The sequence below is a fragment of the Mastigoproctus giganteus genome, chromosome 10 (assembly GCF_048544385.1).
Source record: "Mastigoproctus giganteus isolate SK-2022 chromosome 10, ASM4854438v1, whole genome shotgun sequence".
In the NCBI taxonomy this organism is placed as follows: domain Eukaryota; kingdom Metazoa; phylum Arthropoda; class Arachnida; order Uropygi; family Thelyphonidae; genus Mastigoproctus; species Mastigoproctus giganteus.
Genome location: NC_143584.1, coordinates 58,912,155 through 58,932,492, shown reverse-complemented (window position 1 = coordinate 58,932,492; position 20,338 = coordinate 58,912,155). Strand labels below are relative to the sequence as shown.

The 20,338-nt window shown below is 38.6% G+C and overlaps 1 protein-coding gene across 2 annotated transcripts in view; it reads left to right on the top strand.

The window, feature by feature from the left end:
• LOC150079048 (CD109 antigen-like) overlaps positions 1 to 20,338 on the top strand; it is a 1,092,235-nt gene that overhangs the window by 893,143 nt on the left and 178,754 nt on the right. For both annotated transcript variants that reach the window (XM_090384122.1, XM_090384121.1), the window contains exon 29: positions 5,166 to 5,377. In XM_090384122.1, coding sequence (XP_090240248.1) covers positions 5,166 to 5,377 — 212 coding nt within the window. The remainder of the gene's footprint in view (positions 1 to 5,165; positions 5,378 to 20,338) is intronic.

Genomic DNA, 20,338 nt, shown 5'->3' with positions numbered 1-20,338 from the left:
ACATTCCACAGGTTCCGCAATGGATTAAATCATGACTCACCTGTAAATCGCCATTTTGGCTATTTCCGTGTGAGTCACGATACCCTGTGACGCGTTTAAGGCAGATCTCGTAATTACCATTATAAAATTAGCTAAAAATCTATGAAAATTAACTTTAAAAAATGATATCTATAAATTATAAAAATCAAACTGTTACAGGAAAACTTATAACAAAATAATCCAACAATATTCTAAATAAGTCAAATATTTAAAAGCAATAATCAACAGTAATCTAATCCACTTAACTGAAGAGCCCTGATGAAGTGTGTCCGCTCACCTCGAATGCCAACACTCGAACGTTAAATTCTTCGAAATTAACATGATTATCCAATTCTAATGAGTCGTGCATTTTACGATATTTTTTGTGATAAGCTGATCTTCGTTTGTCATATGTAGCCATCGGTATTAATATATGAGTTTGTGACATTGGCCAAAAAATGTGCTCCAAATTGACATTCACGTTGATTTGCATTATTATTTTTATAACAGGTAAAAGTATGTTTATATGCTGTAAATTTGAATAATCTGAAGTTTTCTGTACAGAACATAATGCATCTATCATTTGGATTGCTTCTTACATCCCACGGGGTGCGTCCATAGCCAGGTGGGCAGTAGCAGCAGTGCATAGCTTCTTGATTAGACCGGGGTTCGAGCCCATGACCACCAAATACTGAGGATGCGGAAAGGTCAGGGAATGACCACCGCATATCCCCTGAGCAATATGGCCTTAGTTGCTAATGCTCCTAAAAACCAAATAAACAAACAACAAACTTCCATCCCACCTTCTTTTTCTTCTAATGGTGCAGAGGGTGCATTGTTCATCCATAATAATATTATATCTGCATGTGGACTTCCTCGATCTTGAAATTCAATGCGTTTAAAAAAATTCACAACATAATATTTCCCAAAAGGACTATAGATTTTCGATTTTAAAATTTTCGAGCCCATGACCACCAAATACTGAGGATGCGGAAAGGTCAGGGAATGACCACCGCATATCCCCTGAGCAATATGGCCTTAGTTGCTAATGCTCCTAAAAACCAAATAAACAAACAACAAACTTCCATCCCACCTTCTTTTTCTTCTAATGGTGCAGAGGGTGCATTGTTCATCCATAATAATATTATATCTGCATGTGGACTTCCTCGATCTTGAAATTCAATGCGTTTAAAAAAATTCACAACATAATATTTCCCAAAAGGACTATAGATTTTCGATTTTAAAATTTTGAGTATACTCTCAACAATTTTATTAAAGTATATGGCACATGTTACAGGGTGTTCATCTATTAATGTAGCTCATTTCATGTAAGGTAGAGCCATAACTTTGTTAGTTGTAATTTTTCGTTTATATCTGAATTTGTTTAACATCCATAGTAATACGGGCCTTGTTGGTTCACACGCACTCAATATCAAGAACATTGTAGGTTTTCCTAATTTACGAATCATGACAAACACATCTCACTGACTCCAATAATATTCAGCATATTATTGGAGTTTATGTTGACTCCAATAATATGCTGAATTGGGAATTGATTTTAGAAATGCCATGTTAGACTCTAATGACTTGTTTATAAATTCTTTCAATTCCAATATAGAACGAGTAATGTTAGCTGTTATTCCTACTGATTTCAATGCAATTTGCAAATTTTCTGGTACGTGTTCGCGTAATTTTCATTGCCATATATACCAAATGTTGGGGAGTTACTCCATGACGATCAGATCTATGAATTTCATTCAGTGCCATCATAAAGGGAGTAATTTTCAATCCCTTTTTAAATTTTTGTGCATGTCCCAAATATATAGCTGGAAAAGAAAGTTATTATTATTATTATTAGCCATATAGTGCAATGAAGCCTGAGGCTTATGCTGCACCAGCTAAAAATAATTTCTGTGTTACCTTGAGAGAGAGAGAGAGAGAGAGAGAGAGAGAGAGAGAGAGAGAGAGAGAGAGAGAGAGAGAGAGAGAGAGAGAGAGAAGTAGAAGGGAATCACCAAGAAATAGAAGAATGATGATATCCAGCTCAGGACCCCCTGGGTGTGCCAAGCCCATACTCACCAGATGTGAGCCCCTGGGGCTAAATTCTGCATGTATATCAAATATGAAACTTGTTCAAGATGATTTCTGACCCGGTGCTATACATAAATATTTATCTTCAGACCATAATAATGTTTGTTGTTGAATTAACAATAATTCATCATAATTGTTGACAGGTTCCACAATTTCATCTGAATATTCTTGTTCACTATCATCATTTCTCCCCAATAAATCGTCACTCACTTTTATGCTGTAGAATTTCTATAAAGGTGAATTCATCAAATACTGTAACCATATTTTCACTATTTTCTGCTGCACACATCCTTGTAGATATGATGATTTATGTATGAGTCTTCATTTTATATGTACATTAATGGCATAATCATCATCTAATTCTCTAGGTAATTGATGAACCACCGTATTTATGTTAACCTGTACATTTATTACTTATCTGATTTTCCCATATTTCCCATATTCATAACATAAACGACGAATTTGAATAAAGGGTAATCGTGGTGATATCAAACACTCAGTTACAACATCCAATAGGATATTTTGGATATATAAATCCATTTGACATGGCCATAGTTGGTATCTGTTCCTCTTTTAATGAAGTATGACATGTATTACACGTCATGAAAGTACTCGCTTCTTGAAAAGGAAATTCATTTTGAAGTAATTCATATGAAGTTGCTGGAAATGGTTTCAAATCTAATTGAAACCATACATAACGTACAAACATTACGACTAAATCAAAATGGGTTTTTGTACACTAGTTTTTCAAACTCACTGTCAGCTCGTGTAGACACTATAGGGATGTAATTAGGAATCTCATTATTAACCCTTTCTAATTTTGCTTTTTTCATACACGATATTCCTTCATTCGTTCTGCTGGTGTTTTAGATTCTTGATAAGTATCAGGCATAGTAGAATTCTGTGATTGAATTTCATTATGATTCAGAATAGTTTGAATTTCTAATCTCCTTTTCTTCCATTCACGATATTCCTTCATTATTTCAGCTCAAGTTTTTTGTGTGCAGTTTGAGAAGCCCCCAGGCATAACGAAACACTTCTGTTGAATTTAATCTGGATTCACATTTCTGTCCAATTTCCTTTTCTTTCTTTCACAATATATCTTCATCTTTCGAGCTTGAGTTTTCTTTTAGAAGTTCCAGGCACAGCGAAACAGTGTTGTTCAATTTCATCTGGATTCACATTTCTGACCAGCTTCCCTTTCTTTCATCACAATATTCCTTCAAATGCTGGGCTGTAGATTTTGGCACAGTCACTTGTGCATTAATCATTATGCTGATATAACGGTATAACATAGTGCATCACTGCTCAATTGTACTTGTTGCGTCACTGCACTTGTTGCATACAATTGAGTTTTCTTAAGCACATGCATTGTACTTGTTGCATCAATGCACACAACAAGTAACACGCATGCGCCCAAGAAAAGATATTTTTACGTCACATACAACGCATGTGAATCGGGTGACGATTTTGTGATGATTTTATATAACGATTTCTTGGTAATGTAAAGCTTTTTTCCAAATAACACCAGTAAAGACGTTTTTAACATAAAAAAATGTAGTCACATACACTCAGAGGAGTTCACAAAATAGACAGAATATGAGAACATCACTATCTAAAAGTCACATGGAGTTAGTGCTGAGTCATGGACAACTCAAAAGCATGTACAAATGTAACCTCGTGTTTGGCTACAGCGGCTTTATGCTAATCATCTTTGAGTAAATTCAGTAGAAAAGGTTGATGAAACCCAAGCAGTTATTCTTTATATTTCTAAGGCTTTTGATCATATTCTAAACTGATCTTCTGAACACACTCCCATCTTATGCTTTGTCATATCTTTTTTGCAATTGAATGGTGACTATTCTCTCCAATCACTCACTATGGGTGGCTCACTTTATTCTACTTCTCAACTAATGGGGGTTTCCCCACGGTTATGTACTTTCTGTTAATCTCTTCATCTTGTGTATTAATGAACTTATTCCAGTAACTGAAAATTCAATCTACAGTTTTGTAGATGATAGTACATTACATATCACCTTCCAGTTTGAATACTTTACTATGCACAAATAGATTTAACTTTTGAATAATGATCACCAATTACTTAACCCCAGGGGCTCACATCTGGTGAGTAAGCAAGTCCTAAGCTGGATATCATCATTCTTCTCTTTCTTGCCCTCTTGTTGATTCCCTTCTACTTCTGACTCTCTCTCTCTCTCTCTCAGGGTAACTCAGGATTTTTTTTTTTTGGCTGGTGCATAAGCCTTAGGCTTCCTTGTGTCATATAGCTAATAATACTAATACTAAATACCATTCTACATGTCATCCTTCAGTGGGGAGAAGAAAACGTAGTCAATTTCAGTTCTTCTAAAATTCAGTCTTGCCTTATATGTCACCAAAAAAAAAAAAAAAAAAATGTACTGCTGTCATGCAAACCTTCAGCGACACTCAGATTTCTAGACAAGATCACATATCTCTGTTAGGGCTTACCCAGATTTTTAATCTCTCTTAGCATAAGCACAACACAGTGTTGCTTCCGTCATCAGAATAACAGGTTTTTCTTTCACTTGAAGCATTACTTTTTCTAAACAACCAGTGATTATGTAAAGCCTCAAACTCACCCTGCCATTCAATATTATTTCTCATATCTTGGGATTGAGCCCCAAAAACCTCTTTTAAGCTTCAAATCTTTATTCAAAATTTGGCAATCAGACCAATTAACTCTGTATCTCTTACATCATAACAGAGATCATTTTAGTCATTATTTGAAGGTGGTACCTAAGAACATTTGGGTATAAATAAGTCAACTTAGCTAAGTTAAACATTAAAAAAAAAATCATAATCCAGTGACAGTCATATGGCTATTGTGTGTGGTTCAGTATGTAAAATTTTAATGTTACAACTAAAATAAAAAATAAAATCCTTCATGTATAATGAATTAATTAAGTGAAGTGCCACTATATAAAAGTGGAAAATAATATATATATATATATATATATATCGATTTAAATATATCTATTTAAATATATGTATTATTCTTGTTTGTTTATTTTTATCAGATGATGGAATGTACTGGACAAATAATGAGACTCTGATAAATACCACTGATAAACAGTCTGATTATTTTTTTATGGCCCCATCATTGGATATTGAAGCTACAGCTTATGCTTTATTAACATATACTTTACGGTCTGATACTGCTGGAGGAATGCCTATATTCCAGTGGCTCATTGCTCAGCAGAATGAAAATGGAGGCTTTTCTTCATCACATGTAAGTAATGAAACAAGTGTTTTTTTATTTTTTTTTTATTTTGTAATAATATGTCATGAAAGAAGTATATCTAAACATTTTTCACTTTATTATATTATTTTAAATTGTCATTTTGATAATTTGTAATAATGGAATCCCGCCATTGAGAAGTAATATAAATTTATACAAAATCACATATGCATTTTACATTACACCGAACAAGAAATTTTGGGTCACATCTTGTTACGGGCATGAAAGTAAGTTTACTTTATAGTAAATGTACTTAAACACAGAAATAGTGCCTAAGATTGCAGATTGGCAATTGTTTTAAAAAAAAAGTAGTTTTTAGTTTTTTATATTTATACAAGGTATTCTTTATTTATCTTGCTACAAACATACCTGTACCAAACACGGGACCTTTTTGCCTTTCGCTTGTATTCAGCTTCAGGAACATCCCTATTCGCCCTCCAAAAATAATCGGCTAATTTGGTGACACTCATTTGCTTTTGTATCTTTGTTCCATCGCTGCAATGTCTTTATGGATGTGCTCACCATGTTTGTTGCTGATGGCACCACGGTTTGGCGGGAAGAAATCCAGGTGTGAGTGCAAGAAACGCATCTTCAATGACATGTTGCATCCCAATTTTCCTAAGAAGCAACGAGATATTCCACAAGCTGTCTGTAGTTGCCAGCTTCCTAGAAAACCAGTCAAAACATTTTTAAAGGCTTTCCCTGCTGATTTCTCGCTATCACTAAATTCTTCTTTGTGGACCAATGAAAATGCCTGCCTTAATCTTCTCTGCACTACGTCTTGGGAATTTCGCTTGGAAGTATGTGAATATAGGATCGTTAACTTCCAAAGCCTTAATGAGCCCCAGTTTGATGTGGAGTTGTGGAAGCAACACTTTATTTGGATCTACTAGAGGTTCAAATGCTACGTTCTTCTTTCCAGGTATTAAAGATTTTCACTGAGGCCAACTCCTCTTCTGTAGTGCATATCTTTGGCAAGACTATCCCGGTCTCGAAGAAAGCAACAATACAACTTTTGTAGTTCTAATAAAATGGCAATTACCTTTAAATCGCCACTTATACTTCTGATAGTGTACACCTAAACACCTAAAAGGATGTTCTTCATGTTTGCATGTGTTTCTTTTTTGTGGACAGCATACGCAAGAGGTATTGAAGGCAGCATAATTCCATTGTATAATAACACAGCCTTAAGACTAACCTTAGAAGCATCTAGAAATAGGCACCATTCTTCGGGAACGTGCCTCTGCTATGGGCGCCTCCGTAGCCAGGTGGGAAGGAGCAGCAGTGCGTAGCACACGCTTCTTGATTAGACCGGGGTTCGAGCCCATGACCACCAAATACAGAGGATGCGGAAAGGTCAGGGAATGACCACCTCATATTCCCAGAGCAATATGGCCTTAATTGCTAATGCACCTAAAAACCAAATAACAACAACAGCCTCTGCTGCCATTAGACCATCAACATCCTTACAAACAGTGAGTTCACCTTCTGTTTGATAGAATTAATCATAGTCTATTTCGAGTACAAAACATTGTCACTTTCACAGAATGATCTAGAAGATTTCATTGTTATATCCTCAAGGCCAAAAGCTCTGCCTTATTCTTCAAGAGTTCGAGATCCCTGATGAGGTCTTTAAGGTCACTTTCTGTGATCTTATGTGGTTCAGAAGGATAACGGTTTAGACAAGATGGTGGATCCCTTGATGTAGATGGCTGCTGTACTTCTTTGTGTATATTGTGTTGATGTTCATCAATGTCTTCTTCATCAGAGTGTACAGAAGATCAGTTGGGTGGTTCAGATGGTATATTTGGGTATGTCACTGTCTACACTTTTTCTTCATTGTCATCATACAGAAGTAACCATCTGTGACGGAATTTGTTGGCTCCCTCCATATCATGAGCACTGCAAAAGGGCATAAAACATCCCATTCGATTCACTTACACATTGCGTTTTGATGAACAGGTAGTGTCTATTGTATAAGGCAATAGTCAGGCCACATCTATAGAATTATCTGGTATGGGCTTGGCACACTCAGGGTCCTGAGCTGGATATCACCTTTCTTCTCTTTATTGGTGATTCTCTCTCTCTCTCTCTCTCTCTCTCTCTCTCTCTCTCTCTCTCTGGGTAACTCAGAAATTTTTGGCTAGTGCAGCACATGCCTCAGGCTTCCTTTCCCTGCTATATGGCTAATAATAATAATAATGTCTGGCAACCATTTTTGGAAGCATGTCGAGCTGCTGGAATGGGTACAGAGAAGTTCAGTGAGATTGGTGAGGGGGGGGGACAAAGGAAGCCTTACAAAGAAAGGCTTCAGTTCTGCAAATTGCAGAGTTTGTAGGTAATCATATGGGGGAATCTGAATGAGTAGTTTAAAGCTTTGAATGGCTTGAGGAAATTGATGAGATCCTTTTTCTTGCTCAGACTATTTGGCCCTGGATAGATTGTGCAAGGCTCAAGGGGTAGAATTTTTTTCAGCCTGGTCTATACTTGTTAACAGGGGAGACTGCTTCTACAGGGATGGGATACACTTAAATAGAAAGGGTGCAAGAATGTTTGCTGATGCTATCGAGGCAGTGTTAGGTGGGTCGGAAAACTGCTAGATTGGGGGGATACAAGGACTAATAGATTAACAGTAGCCACTGGCAGAGGTGAAAGTGATCCTTGCACTGCTTCTATTGGAATGAGCAGCAGCAGCTTGGAAAATAAGATGCAGGATATTTCAGAGACTGCTGGGCGTCATTGCGGTACAAGTAAACACATGGGTTGTGTTAGGATAGCTAAGAATAGGAACAGGTGCATGTATACTTGCATATACACCAATGCTAGGAGTTTGGTAAATAAATTTGATGAATTTGAAGTATTGCTCAGAACATCAAAGGCAGATATTGCTGGGATATCAGAGACGTGGTGTCACACAGATATAAAGAATGCAGAACTGGAATATGGGGAGTACAACGTCTACAGAAAGGATAGACAGGATAGGAAGGGAGGAGAGGTTATGCTATTAGTTAAGAAACATAAAATCCAAGGAAGTGAAGCCGGTCGACATCACCGGACAGTGCAGTGTTGAGTCTGTTTGGTCTGACATAAGCATTGGGAGATCCAAATTGAGAGTAGCAGTGTACATTATAGGCCTAATGGCTGTGATGAGTATAATTAGGAACTGTACAGGGAAATAGAGTGGGCCAGTAAATCCATGAGTCTTATAAGGGGGGGATTTTAATTTCCCAGATATTGACTGGAATTTGTGGGTTGGTCACTCACACACTAGCAAGGCTTTTGTGGATTTATTGGATGATTGTTTTCTACATCAGCATGATCGGGAGGCAACTACAGGGTTGTTGCTGTTGTTGGGTTTAACGACACATAGGCTACTTGGGCCATATTGTGTCTTCTAATGGTGAATATGAAATAATATCTATATTTTATGATATATTTGTATCTGGTTTAGGTATGTGTGTGTGTGTGTTATGGAGGTTTAATGGCGCATAAGCTGCTGAGACTATAGTGTGCCTGCAACTAGAGGGAGTAATACTCTTGATCTGATTATCAGTAGTGATTCTCCATGCATTAAGAATCTGCAGATAAAGGAACCACTAGGTGGCAGTGATCACAGTTAGCGGAAGTGGGATTTACTCAAGGAGGTAACTACCATCAGGGGCAAAGGGAAGGGTTTTTGCTTTCGTAAAGGCGACTACGATGGTCTGAGAGAGTATGTAAATTCTATATGGTGGACCAACTGATGATGTTACCAACAGCAAACTCAAAATGGGAAGCATTCAAAGAATTTATCTTGGAAGCTACTAGGCTTTACATACCAACTAAGAAATATTGTTCAAGGTTTAGGCCTAAATGGATGTCAGATGAACTAATGAGACATGTGGCAGAGAAGAAAAATGTATGGGATACATATAAATTAATGGGTGACATGGAAGCCTATGATAGATATAAGTTGGTCTGTAACCAAGTCACAAAGGAGATTAGGCAGGCGAAGACAGATTATGAGAAATCTTTGGCAAAGGATGCAAAGAAAAACAACAAAGAGTTCTTTACCTATATAAACTCTAGAATGAAAGGAATGAATCAGATTGGTCCACTGGATATTGGGGGGTTCAACCGTTGATGATCCTGCTCAGGTAGCTAACAAACTAAATGAGTATTTTGCATCTACATTCACTCATGAGGAGTTATTCAGGGAGGGAAATGCCAGAGGTGAGTTAAACTCTGGCAGTTAGCTGGATGATTTTGTCATAACTGAGAGGAAAGTGGAGTATAAATTGTTGAAGATAAACATAAAAAAAGGCACCCGGGGTGGACGGAATCTATCCAGTTATGTTAAAGGAGGCAGCAATGGAAGTAAGCAAACCTTTAGCCATAATTATGAGAGCTTCTTTGGACTCAGAGGAGGTACCCATGGACTGGAAATGCGCAAATGTGACCCCAATTCACAAAGGAGGATCAAAGAGCAACACAAGTAATTATAGACCTGTAGTTTAACTTCTTTTCCAGGAAAATTAATAGAGGCACTGGTTAAAGAAGCACTGCAGGATCATCTAGACAAGACTCCAGTTATAGCTCGGACACAGCATGGTTTTGTTAAGAGGAAAGTCTTGCCTGACCAATTTGATTGGATACTATGATGTGGTCACAAGGGCACTGGATGCAGGGAATAACTTTGATATCATATATTTGGATCTTAGAAAGGCTTTTGATACTGTTGCACATGGAAGACTGCTGCACAAATCGGAGCAGTGTGGCATTGGAGGCAAATTGCTGCTATGGAACAAGGGATGGTTGAGTTAGAGAAGACAGAGAGTGGAAATCAATGGACACTGCTCATCGTGGACTAATGTTATTAGTGGAGTCCCTCAGAGTTCTGTATTGGGTCCACTGTTGTTTCCTGTATTTATAAATGATATTGATCGTGGTATATCAAGCTTAATATCCAAGTTTGTAGACGATACGAAGATTGGCAGTGTTGTTAAGGACACTAATGACAGTACGCTGCTGCAACAGGATCTAGAAAAGTTGAGTGGATGGGCTGAGAGGTGGCAAATGAAGTTTAACATTGACAAATGTAAAGTACTACATATGGGAAGCAGCAACCCCAGAGTGACGTATCAACTCTGTGGTACTACACTGACAGTGGTAGAGAACGAAAAGGACCTGGGGTAATTGTGCAGGCAGATATGAAGTTTTCTGAGCAGTGCAGATGGTCTGCAAGAGTAGCTCATAGTTTCTTGTCAATGATATACAGGAATTTTTCTAGCAGAGATAAGGAGGTGATTATCATCTTATATAAAGCAATGGTCAGGGCACACCTTGAGTACTGTATACAGGTCTGGAGGCCTCATTTTAAGGATGTAGAACTGTTGGAACGAGTACAGAGAAGGGCAATAAGATTAGTGAATGGAACAAAGGGTTGCTCTTACGAAGAAAGGCTTAAATTTTGCAAATTACAGTGTTTGGAAACCACCTGCGAGGTGATCTGATTGAGGTGCATAAAGCCTTGAATGGTTTGAGCATGCTCAATGCTGATGGAAATCTTCTATTGCTCAGAATAATCATTTGAGAGAGCATAAATTCAAATTGAGGAAAGAGGTTTGGATTTGGTTTGGATTTGGATTTTATTGGTGCATTAGCAGCTTTGGCTATAATGCGCCAAGACCACTTTGAGGAAAGATAGATGTGTGGAAGTTTGCCTTTAGCCAGGAGGTGGTTGGTTGATGGAACAGACTTCCATACTTTGTTGTGGAAGTTGATAGCCTAAATAAATTTAAGGCTGAGCTGGACAGGTACTTGAAACGAACAGACGGGTGAAATGGGAGCGTGGTTTTTTTTTTTTTTTTTTTTGGCTGATGCTGCATAAGTCTGCTTTCTTGCATCATATGCCTCTACTAATGCTAATGCTAAAGTGCTTAGTTTCAAAATGCTGCAATATGCAGAACTAAATTCTTTCTTGGTAAGAATGCCCCTTGGCTCCCCTCACCAACCTCATTGTCCTTCTGTGTACCCATTCCAGCAGCTCTATATCCTTCCTAAAATGAGTCCTCTGGAGTTGTATATTCAGTATTGTACAAATACAACAGCTCTGTATCCTTCCTAAAATGAGTCCTCTGGAGTTGTACAATACTGACTATGTGATCTGACCATTGCCTTATATAATGCGATAATCACCTCCTTATCCCTGCTAGCAAATTTGCTGTATACCATTGACAAAGCCTCATGAGCTGCCCTGGTAACCTGTATGCATTGCTTATAGAAATTCTTATCTGAAATGCATAATTACCCCAGGTCATTTTCATTTTCCACTACCCTGTGTGAATACCACAGTTGGTAGGTTATTCTGTGGGTTACTCTACCCATATTCAGCACTTTGCATTTGTTAAACTTCAGTTGCCATTTCTCAACATATCTGCCTAAATTTTCCTGATCCTTTTGCAATATTGGCCATCATTCCTGTGATTAACTGCCCTGCCAACCTTTGTATTATCTGTAAACATGGACATTAGGCCTGATATTCCTTCTTCAATATTATTGATAAATATAGAAAACATAAATGGGCCAACACCAAACCCTGGGGGACTGCCCTAATAACATTAGTCCGAAATGAGCAGCGTCCATTGATTACCACTCTGTCTTCTCCCACTCAACCAACCCTTTATCAGTAGCAGCCCTTATTGTCCCACTGCTGCAATTTTCACAGCATTCGTTTATGTGCAACAGTATCAAAAGATTTCCTGAAATCCCTGTGCACGATACCAAAATTATTTTTTGCATCCAGTTCCTTTGTTACCATATCATAGTATCCAATTAAATTTTTTACACAAGATAACAAGATTTCCCCTTAACAATACTTTATCCAAAGTATAATTACAGCCTTCTTTAGATGATCCTGCATTTCTTCTTTAACACTGGCTCCATTACTTTCACTGGCACAGAAGTAAAATAAACAGATCTGTAATTGCTCTTGTTACCATTTGACCCCCTTCCTTGTGAATTGGTGATACATTCACACATCCCCATCTGGGATATTTCCTGAATACAAGGAGGCGACACAAGTAATTATAGACCTGTTAGTTTAACTTCTGTTCCCAGAAAATTAATGGAGGCACTGATTAAAGAAGCACTGCAGGATCATCTAGACAAGACTTCAGTTATAGCTCAGACACAGCATGGTTTTGTTAAGGGGAAGTCTTGCCTGACCAATTTGATTGGATACTATGATGCAGTCACAAAAGAACTGGATGCAGGGAATAACTTTGATATTATATACTTGGATCTTAGAAAGGGTTTTGATACTGTTGCACATGGAAGACTGCTGCACAAATTGGAGCAGTGTGGCATTGGAGGCAAACTGCTGCTATGGATAAAGGGATGGTTGAGGGGGAGAAGACAGAGAGTGGTAATCAATGGATACTGCTCATCGTGGACTAATGTTATTAGTGGAGTCCCTCAGAGTTCAGTATTGGGTCCATTATTGTTTTCTGTATTTATAAATGATATTGATGATGGTATATCAAGCGTAATGTCCAAGTTTGCAGACGGTACGAAGGTTGGCAGGGTTGTCAAGGACACTACTGACACTATGCTGCTGCAACAGGATCTGGAAAGGTTGAGCAGATGGGCTGAGAGGTGGCAACTGAAGTTTAACATTGACAAATGTAAAGTACTACATATGGAAAACAGCAACCCCAGAGCAACATATCAACTCTGTAGTACTACACTGACAGTGGTAGAGAATGAAAGGGACCTGGGGGTGGTTGTGCAGGCAGATATGAAGTTTTCTGAGCAGTGCTGACGGGCTGCAAGTGTAGCTCATGGTGTATTGTCGATGATATATAGGAATTTTTCTAGCAGGGATAAGGAGGTGATTATTCCTTGTATAAGGCAATGGTCAGGCCACACCTAGAGTATTGTATACAGGTCTGGAGGCCTCATTTCAAGAAAGATGTAGAGCTGTTGGAACGAGTACAGAGAAGGGCAACAAGATTATTGAATGGAACAAAGGGGTGCTCTTACGAAGAAAGGCTTAAGTTTTGCAAATTAGCATTAGCATTAGCATTAGCATTAGTAGAGGCATTTGATGCAAGAAAGCAAGCTTATGCAGCATCAGCCAAAAAAAAAAAAAAAAAAAAAAAGTAACATAAATAAATAAAAATAACCACTTCCACTTCACCCCTCTGTTCGTTCGAAATACCTGTCCAGCTGAGCCTTAAACTTATTTAGGCTATCAACTTCCACGACAAGGGATGGAAGTCTGTTCCACCCACCAACCAACCGCTGGCTAAAGGCAAATTTCCGCACATCTATCCTACATCTGTCTTTCCTCAATTTGAATTTATGCCCTCTCAGGTGATTTTTCTGAGCTAGAGGAAGAATCCCATCAGCATTGAGCATGCTCAAACCATTCAAGGCTTTGTACACCTCTATCAGATCACCCCACTGGTGCCTAGTTTCCAGACACTGTAATTTGCAAAACTTAAGCCTTTCTTCGTAAGAGAACCCCTTTGTCCCATTCACCAATCTAGTTGCCCTTCTCTGTACTCGTTCCAGCAGCTCTACATCCTTCCTGAAATGAGGCCTCCAGGCCTGTATACAGTACTCTAGGTGTGGCCTGACCATTGCCTTATACAAGGGAATAATCACCTCCTTATCCCTGCTAGAAAAATTCCTATATATCATTGACAATACACCATGAGCTACTCTTGCAGCTCGTCTGCACTGCTCAGAGAACTTCATATCTGCCTGCACCACCACCCCCAGGTCCCTTTCATTCTCTACCACTGTCAGTGTAGTACCACAGAGTTGATACGTTGCTCTGGGGTTGCTGTTTCCCATATGTAGTACTTTACATTTGTCAATGTTAAACTTCATTTGCCACCTCGAAGCCCATCTGCTCAACCTTTCCAAATCCTGTTGCAGCAGCATAGTGTCAGTAGTGTCCTTGACAACCCTGCCAACCTTCGTATCGTCTGCAAACTTGGACATTAAGCCTGATATACCATCATCAATATCATTTATAAATACAGAAAACAATAAAGGCCCCAATACTGAACCCTGAGGGACTCCACTAATAACATTAGTCCACGATGAGCAGTGTCCATTGATTACCACTCTCTGTCTTCTCCCCCTCAACCACCCCTTTATCCATAGCAGCAACTTGCCTCCAATGCCACACTGCTCCAATTTGTGCAGCAGTCTTCCACGTGCAACAGTATCAAAAGCCTTTCTAAGATCCAAGTATATAATATCAAAGTTATTCCCTGCATCCAGTTCTTTTGTGACTGCATCATAGTATCCAATCAAATTGGTCAGGCAAGACTTCCCCTTAACAAAACCATGCTGTGTCCTAGCTATAACTGAAGTCTTGTCTAGATGATCCTGCAGTGCTTCTTTCACCAGTGCCTCCATTAATTTTCTGGGAACAGAAGTTAAACTCACAGGTCTATAATTACTTGTGTCAGCCTTTGATCCCCCTTTGTGAATTGGGGTCACATTTGCACATCTCCAGTCAATGGGTACCTCCCCTGAGTCCAAGGAAGCTCTCATAATTATGGCTAAGGGTTTGCTTACCTCCTTTGCTGCCCCCTTTAATATAACTGGATAGGTCCCATCCACCCCAGGTGCCTTTCTTGTGTTTATCTTCAACAATTTCTCCTCCACTTTGCTCTCAGTTATTACAAGATTCTCTAGCTTACTGCTAGAGTTGAATTATAGTGAAATTATAGTGTCTGGAGACTAGGCACCGGCGAGGTGATCTGATAAAGGTGTATAAAGCCTTGAATGGTTTGAGCATGCTCAATGCTGATGGGATTATTCCTCTTGCTCAGAATAATCACCTGAGAGGGCATAAATTCAAATTGAGGAAAGACAGATGTAGGATAGACGTGAGGAAATTTGCCTTTAGCCAGTGGGTGGTTGGTTGGTGGAACAGACTTCCATCCCTTGTCGTGGAAGTTGATAGCCTAAATAAGTTTAAGGCTCAGCTGGACAGGTATTTCGAACGAACAGAGGGGTGAAGTGGAAGTGGTTATTTTTTATTTATTTATTTATTTTATTTTATTTTATTTTATTATTTTTTTTTTTTGGCTGATGCTGCAAAGGCTTGCTTTCTTGCATCAAATGCCTCTACTAATGCTAATGCTCTTATAATTATGGTTAAGGATTTGCTTACAACCTTTACTGCCTCCCTTAGTATAATTAAATAATTCCCATCCACCCCAGGCACATTTCTTTCTTTTTTTTTTTTAGAACTTGATAATCTTTTAGCATTCCCTTCCATGAAGAATTCCTCATCTTTGAACGTAGATGCAAAATATTCATTCAGTTTGTCATGTCAGCAACCTGAAAAGTATTATCAACAGGTGAACCATATCAAGTGGACTAATCGGATTCATCCCCCTTCCTTCTAGTGTTTGCATAAGTAAAAAAAAAGTCTTTGCTGTTTTTCTTTGCATATTTTATTAAAGATTTCTCATACTATGTCTTTGCTTTCCTAACCTCCTTTTTTCTTGATTACAGACTAATTTATATCTACCATAGGCTTCGGTGTCATTTGATAATTTCTATGCATCCCAGTCATTTTTTTCTCTGCCATAAGTCTCATCATTTCATCTGGCATCCATTCTATATCTTACACAGTATTTTTTATTGGTGTGAAAAGGATGGTTGCAAAATAAATGTTGGGAATTTTGGGCTCAGCCAATGGGTAGTTGATTGCTGGTACAATCGTCCATCTGTAGTTGTGGAAGTAGATAGTTTGAATAAATTCAAGGGCAAACTAGACAAACTATTGGAGTGAATGAATTGGTGAAATTCGATTTTGTTTTTTTTTTTTGTCTGATGCTATATAAACTTGCTTTCTTGCTTCATTTGCAACTATTAATACTAATTTCACACTCACAACAACTATACTGCATTATGTTTTATATACAGACTCCATTAGCACTATACAAGCTATATGTCAGAATACAAAGAATGATAACTTCTTACTCAGATAGGTCTGTAATATCCTAAGTTAATGAGAAAACAACAAGTCCCCTTTTGTTGGTCACATTACAATTGCTGAAATTGAACATGCCAACCTGGTTTCTAAAACTGCTAGACATCCTATAGACAAATCTTTTAGTACACTGGGCTTAGACACAAGTTCATTTTAAAGAGGCGCCTCCGTAGCCAGGTGGGCAGGAGCAGCAGTGGATAGCACACGCTTCTTGATTAGACCGGGGTTCGAGCCCGTGACCACCAAATACAGAGGATGCGGAAAGGTCAGTGAATGACCACCGCATATCCCCGGAGCAATATGGCCTTAGTTGCTAATGCTCCTAAAAACCAAATAACAACAACAACAATCATTATAAAGAAGCAGTCTTCAATAATGGCAACACATCTAGCAAAATCAAGTCAATAACAAGCTTCTTGCACCTTCATGATGGTGGGAATCTTAGTAATCCTGAGTATAACCCCCATGCACAAGCACACTATGGGAGACCACCCAGGTGTGAACCAACTTAAGCAGGGGTCAAAGTGTGGCACCCACAGCACATGGAGGAATGTCGCCCCTCTGTGCTACCAGGCAATACTAGGTGGTAATACTCTCATCAACTGGTGCAATACCACCACTTTGTTTATTAGAGTTTTGAAGTGGTGGAACCCACGTGTAGTGTTCAGAGCAAAGTTCCGGTCAACCCTCCCCCATCTCTTCCATCATGCAGTATGATTGATGTCCTTGGAGGTTATGATGAACACCATGGCAAGATCCAAACTTCATTATATTCCAAGGGTACAGCTTTAAAACGGTGTTCACAGGCTGGCTGCTAGATAGTACACCGGACCGAATCTATTGGTAAATCTCTACGAGGCTTCCTCCTCAGTTGGTGTATAACCTTGCTGCCACTATTCTGCCAGATAATGACTTGAGGGAGTCTGAGTAGTGTGTATATGTGAGGCTATATTCTTACAGTGTATTCACCCTGTCCAAAAATTTCATTACTTCAGCATCATCATAAGTTATTTTCAATCCACAACAGGATGAAGGCTCTCCAGCAACTTTCCAGTTCCTTCTGTTTTTGCAGTTGCCATCCAGCATACAGCATGCCCCCCCCCCACAATTTTTCTTACTGCTGAATCACCATGAATTGTCAATGTAATAGTTGCTCTATCTATTATCATACTTATCTGCGAAAAGATCTAAACCTCCTAAACACTTCCTAGTTCATTTCGCAAATATAAGTGGTCTCAGTTCTAATCTCAATGATGTCCATTTCCACTTACATTGTGCCAGACTCCATGTACTTTTTCTGACATAATCTCAGTTATTGGTTGATTCAACCACTGCTCATCTCAGTTGCCCAAATTATTCGCTGTATGATTCCTTTCGCCTCAAAAGTGATACTTGTGCATATGTCCATTCCGATATTGCTTGTGAGAGACTTGGTAATTTGGAATCTCCACTTTTCGATCTTGTTTGGCTTAAAATCTCTCTACTTCATTATATCAAATTCATCTGTTTCTCTACCATCCTTCCAACTCCACTAATCACTTGCAACTCTTTGACTTATCTTGATTTATCCAGTCCAACTTTCCTAACACTGAGGTAATTTTCCTTGGTGATTTTAATGTTCACAACTCCAGCTGGCTTCCATTTTCTAGTCAAACGGACCCAACTGGTCGTGATGCTGAGGATTTTGTAATTACTAATGACCTTGCAGAGATTGGTCATTTACCTACCAGAATATAGGCTAATCTTAACCATACAGCCAACACTATTGATCTTTTTCTCACAAACAACCCTTCTAAGTACACGGTCAAAGTGAGTGGTCCATTAGGCACCTCAGATCACAACTTGGTGATTCTCTTTTCCAATGGAGCCTTTATCTGATGGCTATTCCCAACCTCGTGTTGTTTGGCATTACAAGAATGCAGAATAGGATGACCTGCAAGATTTTTTTTTTCCCCTTGATTGGATTACTGTTTCAAAACTCCCAATGTGAACATTTGCTCAGATCGTATCTTTTGGAATGGAATCCTTTATTCCACACTCAATCTTAGAATCTCGTCCTCTATCTAAACCATGGTTTTCCAATAAATGTGTTAAGGCTGTTCAAGAGAAGAATGTTGCATATCATAATTGGCTTGTTTCCAATTCTTCAGTTTCATTTTCTGCCTACACCAGAGTTCGCAACAATTGTAAAGCAGTTATTAATCAGTCCAAACTAGACTTTGAACAGGCTAAGAGTAGAAAGCTTGCTTCTTGCCCTAATAGTAGCCAAGTATTCTGGTCTCTTGCCAAAGCTATTGGCCGCAACTTTTGCCCATCTCTGCTCCCACCTCTGTCCAAACCAGATGGTTCTGTTGTCACTTCAGCCAAGGATAAAGCTGACCTGCTAGCATCCCATTTTTCTTTGAGCTCATGTATTAATGATCTTGGTAAAACACCTCCCAACATTCCTAACACGCTCCATTCAATACCTCCTGTGGTCTTCCGTCAAAAGGATATCAGAAGGATTTTGATGAATCTTGATGCTAAGAAAGCTCCAGGTCCTGATGGTATTTCTCCATTGTTTTCAAACCTGCGCTCCTGAATTTACTCCTGGTCTTTGCTGTCTTTTTTTCACTTTCTTATTCCAAAGGAGTTTTTCCTTCTTCTTGGAAATTTGCTCCTATCCAGCCAGTTTCACGAAAGAGTGACAAATCCCTCTCATCCAATTTTCATCCCATTGCAATTACTTCTACTCTTTATAAAGTAATGGAGAAATAAATTAACTGCCCACTCTTAAACTGTCTATAAACCTTCCATCTGATCAACGATCGCCAGTATTGATTCCATCAGTGTCAATCCACTGGTGATATTCTGGCTTATGTTACCCATTTGTGGACAAATTTGGTGGAAAGGTTAGGTGAAACACAAGCGGTTGCTCTTGACATCTCAAAGGCTTTCGATCATGTTTGGCATAAAGGTCTTCTAAACACACTTCCATCTTGTGGTTTGCCAACTGTTTTTTTTTTTTGTAATTGGTTATCCAGCTTTCTTTCTGACTGCTCACTGAGGGTAATGGTAGATGGCTATCTATCTTCTAACTTCTCCATTAATGCTGGTGTCCCCCAAAGTTCAGTTCTTTTCCCCACATTTTTTTCTTCTTGTATATTAATGACCTTCTTCCATTGACCAGAAATCGTATCCATAGTTTTTCTGATCACAGCACATTGCATTCCACTTTCCAGTTTGAGAAACCTTGCCCTGCTCAATCAGCTCATTCAGAAGAGGACAGTTAAGTTAATTAATGACTCGTCTCTAACAAAGTCTCTCCACTCTGTCTCATAGACATTCTGTTTCTGCTGCATGCCTTTTCTACAGATACTTCTACGGGCACTATTTTTCTTAATTGGCTTCTATAATTCTTGCTCTCTCTTTTAAAACAGTCCAAACACTGCTGCCACCAGCCAACATCCATTTACTGTCCAACTTCAAACTCACAGAACCAATTTTTCATCTTCCTTGTTTATTCATTCAACTGCCGTTTTTTGGAACAACCTTCCTTCATATGTATTTCCCGAAAAGTACAGTCTACAGAAGTTCAAGCCTATTGTCAACAAATATCTTCTTTCATCCTCTCAACCTCCAACCCATGCATTGTACTAAGTACTGTTGTGCTCCTCCATATCTGCTGATTCAGTTACCCACGGTTAATCCCGGAAAAAAAAAAAAAGGAAAATTTAACACGTACTACTCGCGGGTTTTATTTTTTATATTTTGTTACGATGTTGATTTTAAGTCGAATGGCTTCCCTTTATTTTTTAAAATGTCGCATATGGTTTGATCACCAACATTATAATGGTTCTTTAGAGATTTAACGGTTGCACCGTTTTCAAACTTTTGAGTAATTTGAAGTTTTTGTTTAATTTAAAAGAACAGCTCTTGCATTTGCCCATGGTTTTAATGTATCTCCC